This window comes from Rutidosis leptorrhynchoides, chromosome 8, assembly GCF_046630445.1.
Source record: "Rutidosis leptorrhynchoides isolate AG116_Rl617_1_P2 chromosome 8, CSIRO_AGI_Rlap_v1, whole genome shotgun sequence".
Taxonomy (NCBI): Eukaryota; Viridiplantae; Streptophyta; class Magnoliopsida; order Asterales; family Asteraceae; genus Rutidosis; species Rutidosis leptorrhynchoides.
The window spans coordinates 330969579-330988472 of NC_092340.1; the positions used below are offsets into that span (position 1 = coordinate 330969579).

Consider the following 18894-nt stretch of genomic DNA (forward strand, 5'->3'; position numbering starts at 1 on the left):
TAGTTACTATTCATAACTTTTGTCTATTAGTTAATATGTAAATTATGCAAATAGTTTCGACCTATATCCTCCCAAAATTCGTAGAGTAATGCTTCTCCATCTGTTGACACATTCGAAATGATAAAGTTATTGTGAACCTTCATTAACAAATAAGGTTAAATGGATATCCAATGAATCAAACATTCATTCTCTTATGTAGTTACCACAACCCTAATTAAAATTGAATACTGGATATCTAGTGAATAAACCATTCATTACCCCAACCATAATTATAGTAAAACAAGGAGATCTTCATCTAACGATGAAAGGAAACCCACGCACTTACTAAACCACGAACGAACAAGCCAAAATCACGAAGAGAATGCCTCAACTAACACATAAAAAAGAGGAACAAGCAACCACCGAGCATATGCTGAGTGGTACCAAGCTCCTGGACTGTGGGTCCGCATCCTTTCATCGCGATTGGTGTGGGTTCGATTCCATGGGGGGAGGTTTAACGCATATTATATATACACAGTCAACCTTAGGGTCTGTGGTCCCTAAGCTTTGCTACTGGCAGGTGTAGGTATATAATAAAATCGATCCGGTTCACGTAAGTGCGAAGATTCGATAGCGGGTTCCTTCTAGCGTGTGTGGGGCGACTAACCATCTAACCGGCCGTTCAAAAAAAAAAAAAAAGAGGAACAAGCAAGACATAACACAAAACAATACAACGATAACTAAAGAAACTACACCTAACAACTCGACAAACATAACAACCTACTAAGACACCGAAAGATCAACCCCCTCCAAACAAAAGAATCCACGCTTTTACAAAAAATTTCGACTTCAACACTTACACTTGTACCTTGAAAATCGGTTTAGAGTTTCTCATTAACCTTTAAAATCCGAATCCCTTTACCCACACTATTCGAAAGCGAAAACTCTATCTCCAACCGAATTAATCGCCATCGGCCATCCTCATGCATCACATCTAACTTGCTCTTCTTTTTTAGTTTTAGACCCTCGAAAACTCGGCGATATAATCTTTAATTTAAAAAGAGTAAAAGGTAGAATGGTTTTTGATGCAGCAACACTTGGCTATTTTATGATCCCTTATAATTTTTAATTTAAATTTAATTTTAATTTTAATAATTTAATTTAATCTCTTTAAAAAAGACAATAGATAGATCCTTGGGGATTATACCTTTTACCCAAATTGGGTTTCTTACTTGTCCGGTTGTCCCCCGTTTCTCACCTTTTTTTTCTTCTTCTGGATTTATCAAAATCTATCATTTACAAATTCACAACTCATAATCAGTCAATTAGGTACGCGTTCTTCATCTTAATCGTCTTTTAATTTTTATTTTTTTAGTAATTTATATATTTACATACTATTATTTCTGCACGTTCTATCTAAATTCAGTGATCTAATTTACTTGTTTTGTATGTCATTAATTACTATCTTATCATCATACCATTTCAACGATCACGATCCTACTTTGCGAAATTGAGATTCAATAATTAGGGTTTTTAGTTCAATTATGAGGTTTATGTAACCATCAATGTTATATACACATATAGAATTATTATCCTGTAAGTATTAACCTATGCTACATTACTAATCAAAACCTTTATTTAGGGTTTATAGATGATTCGAACAAAATTTGGACTGATTATTTGGTAAATTGCTCTAGATTTTATTTTTGAAGTGATCGGTAGTGGAATCGGTGAGAATTTGAAGTTTTAAAATGAGTGTGGTTGGGTTTGACATTGGAAACGAAAACTTGGTTATTGCGGCTGCGAGAAACCGTGGAATTGACGTTCTGTTGAACGATGAATCGAAGCGTGAGACGCCTGCAATTGTGTCTTTCGGTGAAAAACAAAGGTTTTTGGGTTCTGCAGGGGCTGCGTCTGCTACTATGAACCCTAGATCTACAATATCTCAGGTTAAAAGGTTAATTGGAAGCCAGTATAAGAATCTGGTTTTGCAAGATCATATTAATTTGTTGCCATTCGAGACTAGCGAGGCGGATGATGGCGGTGTTTTGATTCATCTACAGTACATGAATGAAAGGCGTACGTTTACACCTGTTCAGATTTTAGGGATGCTGTTTGCACATTTAAAGCAAATGGCAGAGAAAAATCTTGAATCCCCTGTTTCAGATTGTGTTATTGGGATCCCGTCTTACTTTACAGACTTGCAAAGACGCGCGTATCTTGATGCTGCAGATATTGCAGGTTTAAAACCTTTGAGATTGATACATGATGGTACTGCAATTGCATTAGGTTATGGTATATACAAGAATGATTTTGCCGATTCTGGACCTACGAGTGTTGTGTTTGTTGACATTGGTCATTGTGACACACAGGTTACGGTTGCGGCGTTTGAAAACGGACACATGAAAGTACTGTCCCATTCTTTTGATAATCATTTGGGAGGTAGAGATTTCGATGAAGTTTTGTTTAAATATTTTGTGGAAAAATTTAAGCAACAATACAATATTGATGTTAATACAAATACCCGAGCATGTGTAAGGCTGAGGACAGCATGTGAGAAGTTAAAAAAGGTTTTAAGTGCGAATGCTGAAGCGCCAATTAATATCGAATGCTTGATGGATGAGACAGACGTTAAGGGGTTTATAAAGAGAGAAGATTTTGAGAATCTGTGTTCTGATTTGCTAGAAAGAGTTAGCGTCCCGTGTTTTAAAGCTGTAAATGATGCTGGTATCGACGTTGATAAAATTTATGCGATCGAGCTTGTTGGTTCTGGGTCCCGGATACCGGCTATTATGAGACGACTAACTCATCTTTTTAAGAGAGAACCAAGGAGGACACTTAATGCAAGTGAGTGTGTTGCTAGAGGATGTGCACTTCAATGTGCAATGCTTAGCCCAACTTTCCGTGTAAGAGATTACGAGGTTTGTCTCTAATATGCCTTTTGTTTTATTTTCCAAATTTCCAAGTCCTTATACAAGATGAATGAGAACTAGTGTAGCATCATGGTTAACTCAAATTTAAAACTACTGGAAATTGTTATCATATTCTTTTATCCCTATAGTTGTAAGGTTTTCCCTGTTCGGGTTACCCGGGAAGGGCGAGTAATCCGACCCCATACTCTAGTGTACGCAGCCCATCAGGAATACTCCCTGGCTGTTTCCAACCCTTCCCTGGCCACCCCAAGAATTGAACCTGAGACCTCTTGCAAGGATCTCAGGGCCCCAACCACTTGGGCTACCTTGGGATTCTTTTATCCCTATAGTTTGTAAGTATATTATAGAATGTATATTATAGAATGTTATGTGCAGACGTCTGATATGTTTTCTCGTAAAGAGTTGATAGTTAAGATCAGGATGTATAACTTATAGTGTTATATCTTAGCATATATATGGATGTTACTTGTTAGAAGTCTTTCTTATACTATGTCTAACTTACAGGTATGTTATTTTATATTCATAGGAGGACAAAGCTCACTATCCGCCTGCTTTGTCTCTTGATTTTTCTCCTGTTTAGTTAACCTTTTTTTTTTTTTTGGAAAGCATTGCTTAGAAAATATATATTGTTTCCCTAGGATGAGTAAGAAATCGATCGTTCCTATTTTTTCGGAAGAGATTACTATGTTAAATAATTCTATCGTTTTTATTGCTTTTTTTTAATCATCATTGTCTCTTATGTATGTGTGTTGTGAATATATGAGACATTGGTATAGTATTAGTATGACACCTGCCTCTCACACCTAACTACCATGATTTCTATTTCTGCTCTTATGTATTTTAAGAAAGTTAATTTGCAGTAAATTCTTAAGTGCAATTATTTCATGTAGATGAGATTCATGTTGCATATATTGTTACTTGTAGGTTCAAGATTCCTTTCCATTTGCTATCGGGCTTCTATCAGATGATGGTACAAGCATATCACTTCCGAGTGGTGCGTTGTTTCCGAAAGGCCATCCATTTCCAAGTGCTAAGATTATTTCCTTGCATAGAAATAAAACTTTCCGTTTGGTAGTCGTTTATGCCAATGAGAGCGATCTGCCTGTTGGAGTATCTCCTAACGTCAGCCATTACACTGTAAGAATTTATTATTTTGAACTTTCTGCTTGGAAAATTTCATTTCATTTTAATTAGGAATAAATTGATTTGGGTCAACATAAACTGAACCCTTTTGCAACGTTAACTTATTCTCCTGGCCCGCACCTATATTTCATTTTTTTTATATTTATTATTTATCCTGAAAATTTGTCTGTATTAATTAGCCTTGTAAGCATTCAGTTAATCATCAGCTATTTTTTCAGATTGCTCCCATTTCCAGTGCAGAAAAAGTGAAGGTCAAAGTCAAGTTTCATTTAAATATTCATGGAATTGTAAGGGTGGAATCTGCTTCGGTAAGTATACTCTTCAATTTCCTCATTTTCAACATAAATTTAGTCTTGTTATTATGATATCTACGTCATATTTTATTTACTTTGTTTTAGGTTATAGCAGCTGATCACTCAAGTAACAATTCTCACTCACATTCAGAACCAATGGTGGTAGACAATCACATGTCAAATGGTGCTGCTGATCATAAATTTGCCGATCCTAGCCAATCTACAGCACATTCTGTAATCAGCATCGTGCTTTTTCACTTTATAATGCACATGCAGTTGTGTTTTTTGGTGCCAACTATATTTATTTTTCCATGCAGGCTGACGAAACAAGAAAAAGCAAGTATCATAAGCAGAATATAAAGGTTTCTGAGAGTGTCTATGGTGGAACAACAAGAGATGCTCTATCTCAAGCTCAATTGATCGAAAGGGAGTTGGCAAATCAAGACATATATGTAGAGCAAACTAAAGAAAAAAAGAACAACCTCGAATCGTTCGTCTATGATACACGCAATAAGGTGCGTTTACTTTCTAAAGCAAGTAATTCTGCTATCAGTTTATGTCCTTGCAAAAAATTCATTTGCACTTCTCGAGATTCAAATGTTGAATCATTTATTATGTAAGGGTTAATTCAGGCTACAGTTTATCTTTAAAAGGTAAGAACAATTATATATAAAAGTAAGTGGATTAAATGGGTCACATTGGTCAAAAGTCGTTCAAAGTGTATATTATTAACCCTTTACCTAAAAGGCAAAAAAGATGAATTGCAACCATCTACGTGCTCAAAACGTGTGTACCCTAAGCTTCAAAAGTTGTACACACATGAAAGCCGCACTACAACTTGACAACTTGCCTAAATTCAGGGGAAAGAACGTAAATTTTTGAGGACAAAATTAAAACTTTATAGAGTGCAAAAATAAAATTCAGGGGGCCAAATGATCACTTATCTATTTTACATAAACCACTCCCTTAAAAACCACCTAATTTTTTGATGGCATTTATCTTTACGTTTGGCTCGAGTTACGTTTCACCGACATAACCGTTAAATTCGAAATTTTACGAACTAAATGCAATAAATTATATTCGAAACGGAAAACCGACGCGAAGCGAGGGTTCCTCACCTAGTTTGATCCAATACACCTCTTAAATCGTTTTGTTCGTAATATTTAAGATATTTATGTTTGAAATATTTATATTTAAAATCAAAGTTGGTCAAAGTCCGTCTCGACCTTATAAGGTCCTGACCGTCTCGTCTCCGTCTCGCGTCTTTTTACAATTTTTGATTATGCACGTTGCTGTATCTGTAAATGTTACATTCCTTGACCTTTTAGGTACTTTATATAATTTGAACAAATCTTATATGTGGTTCAGCTTCTAAGTTCGTACCGGAGCTTCGCAACGGATGAAGAGAAGGATAGAATCTCGAGAAATCTGCAAGAAACCGAGGATTGGTTGTATGAAGACGGGGATGATGAATCTCAACAAACATATACCAGAAGGTTGGAGGATCTAAGAAAGGTATATTTAATGTTAAAGATCTAATTTTGTTTTATTATGCAGCCATGTATTATGTAATTTATCTTTCTCTCTAAGTATAACTTGTTCTCCAAGTATATATACTTTTAGCTTGGTCCCTAAGTGATACGTAATACCATGTGTACAGATCTAATTTTCTTCTTTAAATGTAGCTGGTAGATCCTATTGAAAGTAGATACAAGGAAGAAGATGCTCGGGCACAAGCAACTAAAAATCTGTCAAATTCTATCAAAGAATATTGTATGGCTGCAAATTCACTGTCTGCTACTGACAAAGAGGCGGTATGATTGTATTTCTGTACTTGTTATGAGTTTACCACCACATGCGCATTGATACAATTCGATCACACTTAAGCATCGTATTCTGAAAGTAGTCTTTTATTACTTTTTCCTTAATAGCTGTGGTTAGAGTAGAACTTTGTGAAGGGAGTGAGACCCTTTGAGTACATACACCTGAGAACGTTAAATAAATGGGAGGCTGGTTTTGGCATTTAGACTAGTAGTGGTAAAATGGGCGGGTCAGGCTACTCAGGTATTCAGTCAAATTTGTTAAGTTCTTAACATGTAACGCTAGGTAAAATAAATGAAATATTTTACTCTCACGATAATTATCTAATTTCAACCGAAGTAACTTAGGAGGTTAATGTGCAAAAGAATATTCTCTCTGCAATTTCGAAGACCCATTTGGCATATTTCTTCATAACAATTTTTAGTATTCTTTTTATTCTCTTAGAAATTAGTAAGAGATAAAACTTAACAAATAAACGAGTCATTTGAAAGTAAATAGGCTGACATTGCCACCCTTAATTTGTAGTAATCGAGGATATGAACTATGGTACCTGGTTTTTCATTGCTCTTTAAGTCATCAACCATCTCGTACGTCCAAATGCCAAAGAACAAGTTAGTTTTTGAAATGTACTATCATGGAGATTTTTGAAGTTTATAGTTGGTGTATTTTTATATTATCAGTACAACGATGATTTGTTTCTGTCAAAGTATCACAATAAATTGGCTCGACAACTTACAAATATGTAAACTATATTTTTACAATGTTGGTCGCTTCATACAACGTTTCTATCCTCTGGGCAGGTTTATAGTGAATGCAGCAAAATTGAGCAGTGGTTGAATGAGAGATCGCAACTACAAGCTTCGTTGCCCAAAAATGCTGACCCTGAACTCTGGTCACATGAAATCAATAAAAAAGCCGAGGTTCTGCACAGGTATGTCTCAACCGTATTATATGCCCACTGCCCCACTTATCACCTGGTTACTAGTTTTTGCATCAACATCATTTATATAAATGCTTCTCGAATTTTATATATTATGAAGATATGCAAGCTCTTACTCCTATGTGTCAATGCTTAATGCTGATAATGGAATTTCATATGTTGTATTATTATGGTATCATGGTTTAATGTGCTCATGAACATTAGAAATGGGTAGTTTAGTCTTTTGGCATATGATAAAACATAGTTACGGAGTGCTAATAATAAGATTGATTTGGGCTATATTTACCTCTATCTGGTCATGTAGGTTATACTAAACGATTTAACTTAAATGGTTACTACAAATAACATTTTAGTTCACCTATGAGTTTGATCAAATCGGTATAATTAGTTGAGAACTACAAAATTACCGTTATCTTCTTATATGATTTGATATGTTCACATTTGAACATTTATAGATCACTTGTGAGAAAGGGAATTTTATGGTTAACTTTTTGTTTTATTTACTCGTTTTGACCCGTTTCCCCACCCTAGAGACCCACTTCTTTTTGCCACTTCTACTGATGGTTTCTATTCTTTATTTCAGAATGTTCCAGCACATAACAAAAAACAAGTATTCAGCCCCAAGTTTTGAAGATTCAATGGACTCAAATGAAAGGGACAAACCCGATGATATGTATGAAGATTGATGATGATACTCACTTAACTATTTTGAAATTACCCCCTTGAAATCATAAATCAAGATTTAGAGGTAAGAACTAAATTTTGTTTTCTGAATTCGCTGTTTTGACTTGAAATTCAATAGTTTATAATGTAATCTCTCTTCAACGTTATATGCTGCTTCTGTTTGATTTGCTGCGTCATATGAGAGAGGATAGTTGAGTTGTATGCTTGCATTCTGTATGAACATCGATGCTTGGTACTGATCATTTTTGTGTGGTTGTGTAAACTGGTTCTTAAAAACCAACTTCAAAACTACAACAATGCGTAAATGATCAAACCTAGAACACATGTAACTAATATTCCAAGTTTATAGATACATATTACAACGTAAACTATAATAACTGTCCCGGGCATTTGTAGTGTAATTTCTGTTTATGTAAACCAGTTACCTTTTTGCCTATTAGTAGATGAACTAGTTTACGAACCCTCGCTTCGCGCCGGAGGTTCGGTTTTCAATGTATTTTAGTGCGTTTAGTTTGTAAAATTATTTCGTGGCTAACGATGATGTCGTTGAAGCGCAACTCGAGTCGAACTAAAAGGTATAATCCGTGAAAGATTTAAATGTTATTTTAAATTAACAATATATGTGCTATGTGCATCTCCGCGTTTCGCTATGGAATTGTCGACTTTTAAAAATTTAACGCAAAATCAACGTTTATGAAAAGTACCTCAAATATTTAGCGTTTTTTAAAAAGATTCCATTTTGCGTATAGTTAGTAACATTGTGTTCCTAAAATTATTTCGAGATTAACGATGGTGTCGGAAAAATTTAACTCGTTTCGAGCGAGAAGATATGACTCGTTGAATATTTGGGCGGAGTTTAGTTAAGATTTTTTATGAAAATGGTTATTTGACATTTTACTCTCCTGTTTGGGGGCGGTTTTAATTTTTGAACAAAAAATTTGGGGGTTTTATTGGAAAAAGGAAAAAAAGGTGAAAATAAAAAAAATAAAAAAATAAAAAAAAGGTGAAAGGACGAAATATATTATATAATATTATTATAGTTATAATAACGGGGAGGCGAGCCGGGTCGGTTCGGGTCGGGGTAAGTGGTAGGGTTGGGGGTGTTTAGTATTTTCTCGAGGGTGTGGAGTTTTTTTAGGAAAATTGAGGAGGGGCCGGTTCGTACTTTGAATAAAGTTTGAGAGCTTTAGTGTGAGATTGAGATAGTCCAAATAGTACTATTCATTTGGACTATCTCAATTAGATATAGGTATAATTCCACCCAAGGGTGTCTTCCACACATCGCGTTGCGGAGGCAGTGGGGGAGCAGGGTTTTACCGCCCATGCTCTCGGATTGGGCCGGGTTTTTTCCTGTGCAGCAGTTGTTGGCGGGTTATGCAACTGCGGGAGATGAACGCGTGAGTAGTTTAATTCCCCTGGGGTGATCCCGAAATGTTAAAAAAAAATGATGATGAAGACGGCCCAATATATGAGAAGATCATCAATTTATTGGTTGTGATTAAATCATGTTATATATATATATATATATATATATATATATATATATATATATATATATATATAACATGAGGACATGTCAAATGGGATAAAAAAATGTGAACTGATAAGATGTCTACTTAATATCCCAACAATTTTAATTAATCTATTGGGATTAATTTAAAAGTATCAGTAACAAAGTATACCACCTATACTCTTACTGCTCATGTACTGAACATATTCTCTTTCGGTTGAATTGCAATTAAATTTGATTTCTGTATCTAATAATCAATTAAATTGGTCTTCAGGTTTGAGACTTTGGTTGAGTTGCAATTCAATTTGATTTCTGTATTCAATAATCAATTAAATATATTTGGTCTTCAGCTTTAAGACAAGAATACTGCGGGTCCAGTTATGTGTTGAGATAGCGACGCTTGAGGTTGCAAATTGCTATCACAAGACCACTAATAATTTTGTTCAGTCTGAGTACATCAAATCAAACAGACAAAGAAAGACAAATAACAATCACACATACCAAACAATTTTTTGGAAGGACTAAACACTTCTTATTTTTAACATATTTTATTAATTACTCCGTATTAACAAGTTACGGAGTATACTATATTAACACCTTTAATGTATTTTGCTTGAGCCTAACATTTTTATGTAAGAATATCACATGATGTAAAAGGTGACATATATGTCTTTTGCAAGAAAGAAAAATAATAATGGTTTAGGTTTAGGGGTGGTACACACATATATTATGTATATCATTACTACAAATTAGAAAAAAGAAAGTAAATTTTTACATATTTTTAAAGCATTTGTACTTTACCACTCATTTATTAGACTAAACACTACACCTATTGTGACTGCAAGACTAAACTTCTTAATGTTATGTCACAAAGTATTTAAATTTTTCATCTTTTTTAATTATGTGAATCAAAACATTTAGGTTTTGGTTCTTGTTAGGAAAAGATTTCCTATTGTTAGGAAAATATTTCCCATATATTAGAATTGATTGGATAAAATGGGTAGTTAGTATAAATCCCTTAATTAGTGGGATTTACATTTATCTAGAGGATTTAGTTATCTAATTCTTATCCCCAAAATTCTATAAATAAAGAGGTCTTAGGGTGTGGTTAGATGTCTTTGCCTGCAGCAAGAACCGATCTCATAATTTTGAGATCGTCTATCCACCGTTTTTCATTGTTTATGTTCTTCATTTATTCAATAAAATGTTACTTTAAGAAACTTCTTTTGTTCTTCGTCTCAGCACTAAGATAATGTTTAATTCTTTTGTTTGATCGACGTCATCGGGTCTATCATTTGGTATCAGAGCATGTTCAACATATCTTGTTGATGATCTAGTCGTGTTCAAGCAAAAGATGTCTTATTGAAGAAACAAAAGGAAAATCGTTTTCTGATTCGTCATGCTATGTGCAGCGATATATAAATGATCAGATGTCATTCGTTAGCCGTTGAATCGCTGTGATTTTAACTGTTGGTTCACAACACAAGGAAATAAATTTCTACCGAAGGAAATTTCGATCGGAGCTTTGAATTCAGAGATATTAATGGTCGAAATCTGCTGCCGAATTTTGTGGTCGAAATCTGCTTTGGTATCATGAAATGTCCCATTCATATTGATCATAAACGTTCCATATTAATTGATTTCGTTGCGAGGTTTTGACCTCTATATGAGACGTTTTTCAAAGACTGCATTCATTTTTAAAACAACCATAACCTTTATTTTATCAATAAAGGTTTTAAAAGCATTACATAGATTATCAAATAATGATAATCTAAAATATACTGTTTACACATGACCATTACATAATGGTTTACAATAGAAATATATTACATCGACATATGTTTCTTGAATGCAGTTTTTACACAATATCATACAAACATGGACTCCAAATCTTGTCCTTATTTTAGTATGCAACAGCGGAAGCTCTTAGTATTCACCTGAGAATAAACATGCTTTAAACGTCAACAAAAATGTTGGTGAGTTATAGGTTTAATCTATATATATCAAATCGTAACAATAGACCACAAGATTTCATATTTCAATACACATCCCATACATAGAGATAAAAATCATTCATATGGTGAACACCTGGTAACCAACATTAACAAGATGCATATATAAGAATATCCCCATCATTCCGGGACACCCTTCGGATATGATATAAATTTCGAAGTACTAAAGCATCCGGTACTTTGGATGGGGTTTGTTAGGCCCAATAGATCTATCTTTAGGATTCGCGTCAATTATGGTGTCTGTTCCCTAATTCTTAGATTACCAGACTTAATAAAAAGGGGCATATTCGATTTCGATAATTCAACCATAGAATGTAGTTTCACGTACTTGTGTCTATTTTGTAAATCATTTATAAAACCTGCATGTATTCTCATCCCAAAAATATTAGATTTTAAAAGTGGGACTATAACTCACTTTCACAGATATTTCCTTCCTCGGAAATAAGACTTGGCCACGGATCGATTCACGAACCTATACAAATATGTACATATATATCAAAGTATGATCAAAATATAATTACAACCATTTTTATTACGTTTTAAAGATTTGAGTGTATTAAGTCAGCTGTCCTCGTTAATAACCTACAACTAGTTGTCCACAGTTAGATGTACATAAATAAATCGATATATATTATCTTGAATCAATCCACGATCCAGTGTATACACGTCTCAGGCTAGATCACAACTCAAAGTATATATATTTTTGGAATCAACCTCAACCCTGTATAGCTAACTCCAACATTACTGCATATAGAGTGTCTATGGTTGTTCCAAATAATATATATACATGGGTCGATATAATATGTCAAAACATTTGCATACGTGTCTATGGTATCCCAAGATTACATAATTTATTAGAATACATGTATAATACAATATAAGTTAGCTAGGATATGATTTGTATAGATTTGTTAAACATTTCCCGTAGCTAAAAAGATCAAAAATATCCAATCTTGTTTTACCCATAACTTCTTCATTTTAAATCCGTTTTGAGTGAATAAAATTGCTATGGTTTCATATTGAACTCTAATTTAAGAATCCAAACAGAAAAAGTATAGGTTTATAGTCGGAAATTTAAGTTACATGTCAATTACTAAAGAGGTAGTCATTTCTGTCGAAAGAACGACATCTTGATGACCATTTTGAAAAACATACTTTCACTTTGAGTTTAACCAAGATTTTTGGATATAGTTTCATGTTCATATGAAAAATCATTTTCTCAGAAGAACAACTTTTAAATCAAAGTTTATCATAGTTTTTAGTTATCCAAACCAAAACAGCCCCCGGTTTCACTACGACGGCGTATATCCGATTTTATGGTGTTCATCGTGTTTCTAGGTTTTAAATCATTAAGTTAGCATATCATATAGATATAGAACATGTGTTTAGTTGATTTTAAAAGTCAAGTTAGAAGGATTAACTTTTGTTTGCGAACAACTTTAGAATTAACTAAACTATGTTCTAGTGATTACAAGTTTAAACCTTCGAATAAGATAGCTTTATATGTATGAATCGAATGATGTTATGAACATCATTACTACCTCAAGTTTTCTGGATAAAACTACCGAAAATGAGAAAAATGGATCTATCTTCAAAGGATCCTTAGATGGCTTGAAAGTTCTTGAAGCAGAATCATGACACGAAAACAGTTCAAGTAAGATTTTCACTCGAAATAAGATTGTTATAGTTGTAGAAATTGAATCAAAGTTTGAATATGAATATTACCTTGAATTAGAAAGATAACCTACTGTAAATAACAAAGGTTCCTTGATCTTAGATGATTACTTGGAATGGATTAGAAAGCTTGGAAGTATTCTTGATTTTTATGAAACTATACTTATGGAATTTATGAAGAACACTTAGAACTTGAAGATGGAACTTGAGAGAGATCAATTAGATGAATAAAATTGAAGAATGAAAGTGTTTGTAGGTGTTTTTGGTCGTTGGTATATGGATTAGATATAAAGGATATGTAATTTTGTTTTCATGTAAATAAGTCATGAATGATTACTAATATTTTTGTAATTTTATGAGATATTTCATGCTAGTTGCCAAATGATGGTTCCCACATGTGTTAGGTAACTCACATGGGCTGCTAAGAGCTTATCATTGGAGTGTATATACCAATAGTACATACATCTAAAAGCTGTGTATTGTACGAGTACGAATACGGGTGAATACGAGTAAAATTGTTGATGAAACTGAACGAGGATGTAATTGTAAGCATTTTTGTTAAGTAGAAGTACTTTGATATGTATCTTGAAGTCTTTCAAAAGTTTAAGAATACATATCAAAACACAACATGTATATACATTCTAATGGAGTCGTTAAGTCTTCGTTAGTCGTTACATGTAAGTGTTGTTTTGAAACCTTTAAGTTAACGATCTCAATTAATGTTGTTAAACCAATGTTTATTATATCAAATGAGATGTTAAATTATTATGTTATCATGATATTATGATGTATGAATATCTCTTAATATGATATATACATTAAAATATCGTTACAACGATAATCGTTACATATAAGTCTCGTTTCATAATTCTTGAGTTAGTAGTCTTGTTTTTACATATGTAGTTCATTGTTACCACACCTAATGATATATTTAAATATCATTTTATCATGTTAAATATAGTGTATCAATATCTTAATATGATACATATGTATTTAGTAGACGTTATCATAACGATAATCGTTATATATATCATTTCGAGTTTCTTAACTTAGTAATCTCATTTCTTATGTATATCACACATTGTTAATATACTTAGTGAGATACTTGCTCATCATAATCTCATGTCAACCATATATATATGTCTATATATACCACAACATGTAGTTTTTACAAATTTGTAACGTTCGTGAATCGCCGGTCAACTTGGGTGATCAATTGTCTATATGAAACTTATTTCATTTAATCAAGTCTTAACAAGTTTGATTGCTTAACACGTTGGAAACATTTATTCATGTAAATATCAATCTCAATTAATATATATAAACATGGAAAAGTTTGGGTCACTACATATCATCTATATATTTATAATTTTTGGATACGTTATTGACAACATATAGATGGTCGTTGTGTAAAGATTTCATCTTGATTGGATGTGTCTACGAAAAGATATGAATTTTTGAAATCACAATAGTTTGCTTGTGTTTCAATCTGCAGAGTCTGTGTAATACAATTGTTTTGCATTTGTTAACCATTGGATTGTCATGATTTTTGGATATGAGGTTAACGACATATGGATCTATTTTGTGTAAAATATTTAGCTTGATCTGATGATTATTCAAAGAGATATGTATTTTCTTGTTCTGCAATAATTCTGAGAAGACTCTGATTGAGATATGAATCTGAATTTCAGACTTCATAGTTTGACTTAAACGCAGACTCAAGATCAGACTCAAGCATAAACTTTAAAGATCAGATTCAGACTTAAGTTTCGTATGAATTTATACTCGGTAGAAGCCAGACTTACACGAGATCTGACTAAAAAGACTTCACAATTTTGGACTCCAGACTCAAATTAGGTCAGACCCATCTGGGTTCACTCAGATCTAGAAATGGTCATTCCCAAACAAAAAGACCAGATGTTAGCTCAACATAATCAACATTTATGAAGATGAAGTGTCAACTAATATGTTCAACATTTATACGCAGGTGGTTACACGGTTTTTCATGTGATGCCCCGTACAAAACCATCGTGTACGAATCATCAATAACAGGATCATTACAAGGTTAAGTACTATATGCTGTAATAAAATAAGTTGCATTCACAATAAAAAGGTGATGTCATAACCGACATCAAATGTTTTACAATCCAAAAGCATGCTTCACTAAGTGGAAGCAAATAATAAGTGTATGTGACCACAATGGTCGTTACAAGTCATAATTCAAAAGTACTAAAGTTTGAATGCAAGGTAAAGTAGTTCATGCGATGACAACTCTAAGCAGCGGGTGTCTACAGCACGACTAGTACACAGCGGAAGCTAACCTCAAGCACCTGAGAAAAACATGCTTAAAACGTCAACACAAAGGTTGGTAAGCTATAGTTTAAGTATAACAGTATGTAAGGTAGGCCACGAGATTTCAGTGCTACAAAGAGCGTTTCAAAACGATATGATAAAGTATATGCTTAACCGTGGGCACTTGGTAACTAACTTAACGTTTATACCCCCTGAAAGTACACTTGGCAAGTGCGTATGATTACGAAGTATTAATCACTCGTTAAATGCTAGCGCGACTAGCCCGAGTGGGGATGTCAAACCCTATGGATCCATATCTAAGATTCGCGTTCACGGTTCAAAAACCAATGATTAAACGTTACCGAGCTAAAGGGAATGTTTGTGCCGTTGTATAACCCACACATAAATAAGTTTTTAAGTACTCGTGCCTAGTATGTAAAACATAAAACGTGCATGTATTCTCAGTCCCAAATAGTTAAAGTAAAAAGGGATGCTATAACTCACAATGATAATGTAGTCGTAAAGTCGGTTCGGAAAAGGTGTGCAAGTAATCGGTCTGAAGGTCCTCAACCTAAGTTAAATAGTACTAAGTCAGTAAATCGTCCCAAAAGGTTTAAAAGCATGTAAATAAGGTCTTAAGGGTCATCATCATTCATCATCAAACAAAAGGCGTAAAGTAAGTTTCGTTCATGAAAGTAGTTTAAAACAAGGGCTGAGTTCGGTCAGTCACCACGGCCTCTACACCTACTGAAATAAGGTGAGACCAGTGGCCATGGCTCCGTATACGAGTCCTTTAAGTGTGGTAAAATTTACAGAAGCAAACTCGTCTTCGCTTGACCGTGGCGACGGTCTAAGTGCGAGTAGGTCAGAAATTTCTGCACAACGTTAAAAGGACATATTGACGATCGGAGGGCCATAAATCCTAAACCGTAACTCGGATTAAGACGAGTCCTATATGAAAAGTTATCTACATGAACTGAACTATCTTAAAATCAAGGTTACAGTAACCCAGGTGTACTGGTCTGTTACAGAAACCAGAAAAACAGAAACTATAAACAGAAAACAGAAAAATAAATGGACATAGTGACGCTAGGAGGGCCATAGATTCTAAACCGTAACTCGGATTAAGACGAGTCTTATATGAAAAGTTATCTACTCGAAAAGATCTATTTGAAAATAAAGGTCTCAGTAGCCCAGGTCTACTGGTCTGTTACAGAAACAGTAGGACAGAGGGCTGTAAACAGAAAACAGGAAATTAAAAGTGAGTTCCGGTGGTCTTGGTGCTTGATGTTCATCATGGTTCTCATCCTTGATGCATATAGCTTCAAGTGTACAACTCATTGATGTGTTTGCATCATCTTAAACAAGATTTAACCATCATAACACTAGTGTATGTCTATGATATGAAGCACAACTCACATAAGAGTTGTATGAAGTTTGATGAACCAAAGTTGCATCAAGATCATAGATTCAACACATGCATGAATTAGAAAAGTAATATTGTACTACAAACTTGAAAATAAACTAACTAATCAAGATCTTAAGTGGTTAGTTTGATCTTGAAGATCCAAGACCCAAAAGTTATTAAGTAAATTTTTATGTTCTTGAACCTTTTAAAGTTTATCTTTAGTTCAAGAAAAATGAGATCAAAGTTAACTTGTAACATTTGACCGTCTACAACCAAAATCACGATTTTAATACATGAACAAATGGAGAAATAACTAATTACACAAGTAGTAAGTTCATGGGTTTCATACTTTTAAAGATTCAAACCTAAGTCTCGATCTTTAAGGAAGTAAACTTTAAAGTTTACAACATGAGCTTCAAGTATGATTTTTACAACCATGAACTTACAATCTTTTAAAACAATAGAGGTAGAACATAAACTTGGGAGTTTTGTTCTTGCATGTTCTTGTTAACACAAGATAAATGAAGAATCAAACTAGAAAGTTTGCTTCTTAGTAATTTGTACGTAACAATAAGGAACTAGTAATCAAAACAACTACAAGTAAGTAACAATAACAAGAACAAGTAACAACAAGTAAATGATGATGATTAAAGGGGTGTTGTGGTTCGGTTTTAGCAAGGAAAAAGAAGAGAGAATTGCTCATAATACTTACAAGAACTAGAGAGAAAAAGAGAGAAAATAGATGCAAGGTTGAAGTGTGAAAGGGTGAAGTGGAACAAGAGTTTATTTAGTCAAACTTGGAAACCAAAAACCTCCCTCCCCATGCCTTGTGGCCGTGATTTTCCACCACCAATGAGGGTGGGAGATGCCCACTACTACTTGCATGCTTATTGACTAAAAGGATGGTAATTAAGGGTGTTTGTATGGAGATGAGGTGCAAGTAAATGGTAAATAGATTTTTACTAAGTTTTTCATCTAGTTAAATCCTAAGGTAGTACATACATGGGTGTTGGGCTAATTAAGTCCATTCAGGTGTAGGGTGGGCTTATAAGTCCATAACCATGAGTCCACAACTTTTAGCAAGCCCAAGGTCAAGTAATTCACAAATTATTCCAACTAAAGCCCAAGTAGTTAACTAATAACCATAGTTAATCAAAATGATTAATAAAACTAATCATGAATGTAAATAATATTCTAAAAATATTATTCGTGTAATGTACGCGTGTCACAAGGACGTTTCGGGCATTAAAGAATCAAGTACGGGCAGTCATGACAACATGTAAATGTAATAACATACATTCGTTTAATCACACGTATTAATAATAATAATTATTAATAAATAAATGTTGGAGAATCCAGGGTCGTTACATTTCATGCACATTTTCAAATGCAGGTTAGTCATGATTATGTTCAAATTAGTTTTGATGATTTGTCTTGGTTGCACATAAGTGCTGGTAATGTGTTAAACTAAGTGTTTTACAATTATAATAAAGAGGGGGAGTATCAAGCTTAAAGAAAGATTAAATTATCAAGAGTTCTGAAGATCATACAATTGAAGCTTTAACGACGAAGATTAGATTTATTTTTAGTCTATATTTATATCTTGAAACTGATTGTTTTATCCTAATCAATTAGGGGGAGATTGTTAGGAAAAGCTTTCCTATTGTTTGGAAAAGATTTCTCATATATTAGAATTGATTAGATAAAATCGTAGTTAGTATATCACTTAATTAGTGGGGTTTGCATTAATCTAGGGGGTTTAGTTTCCTAATTCTTATCCCCAAGACTCTATAAATAAAGAGGTCTTGTGGCCCGTTTGATTTTTTTCTTATTAAGTTCTGAATCTGAACGGATATATGATGTATGTGATGAATAAGTGATGAACAAATAATTAGTGTTTATTTTATGTTCTGAAAAGTTGTCTGAATAATTAAAATTATTAACTTAACCCTATATGTGAGCAGTTATAAGAGCAGTTATTAAAAAGTAAGAACTTAAATGAATATTCACACTTAATTCAGTTTTCTTATTAAGTTGTGTCTTATTTGATAAATTAAAAACAAACACCCCTCCATAACTTTTTAAATTAAGTTTCATACCATTAAGTCAATTAAGTCAAAAACAAACATGGCCTTGGTGTGAGGTTAGATGTCTTTGCCTGCAGCAAGAACCGATCTCATAACTTTGAGATCGTCTATCTCTTGT

General features: G+C 33.6%; 1 protein-coding gene across 1 annotated transcript; it reads left to right on the forward strand.

The window, feature by feature from the left end:
- Positions 1 to 1182: 1182 nt before the first annotated feature.
- LOC139861381 (heat shock 70 kDa protein 16) lies at positions 1183 to 8035 on the forward strand. The gene is made up of 10 exons (XM_071849764.1): positions 1183 to 1308; positions 1677 to 2900; positions 3837 to 4049; positions 4274 to 4363; positions 4454 to 4582; positions 4666 to 4863; positions 5717 to 5863; positions 6034 to 6162; positions 6970 to 7100; positions 7693 to 8035. The coding sequence occupies exons 2-10, from the start codon at positions 1731 to 1733 to the stop codon at positions 7793 to 7795; spliced, it is 2310 nt and encodes a 769-aa protein (XP_071705865.1). The 5' UTR covers positions 1183 to 1308; positions 1677 to 1730; the 3' UTR covers positions 7796 to 8035.
- The last annotated feature ends 10859 nt before the right edge of the window (positions 8036 to 18894 follow it).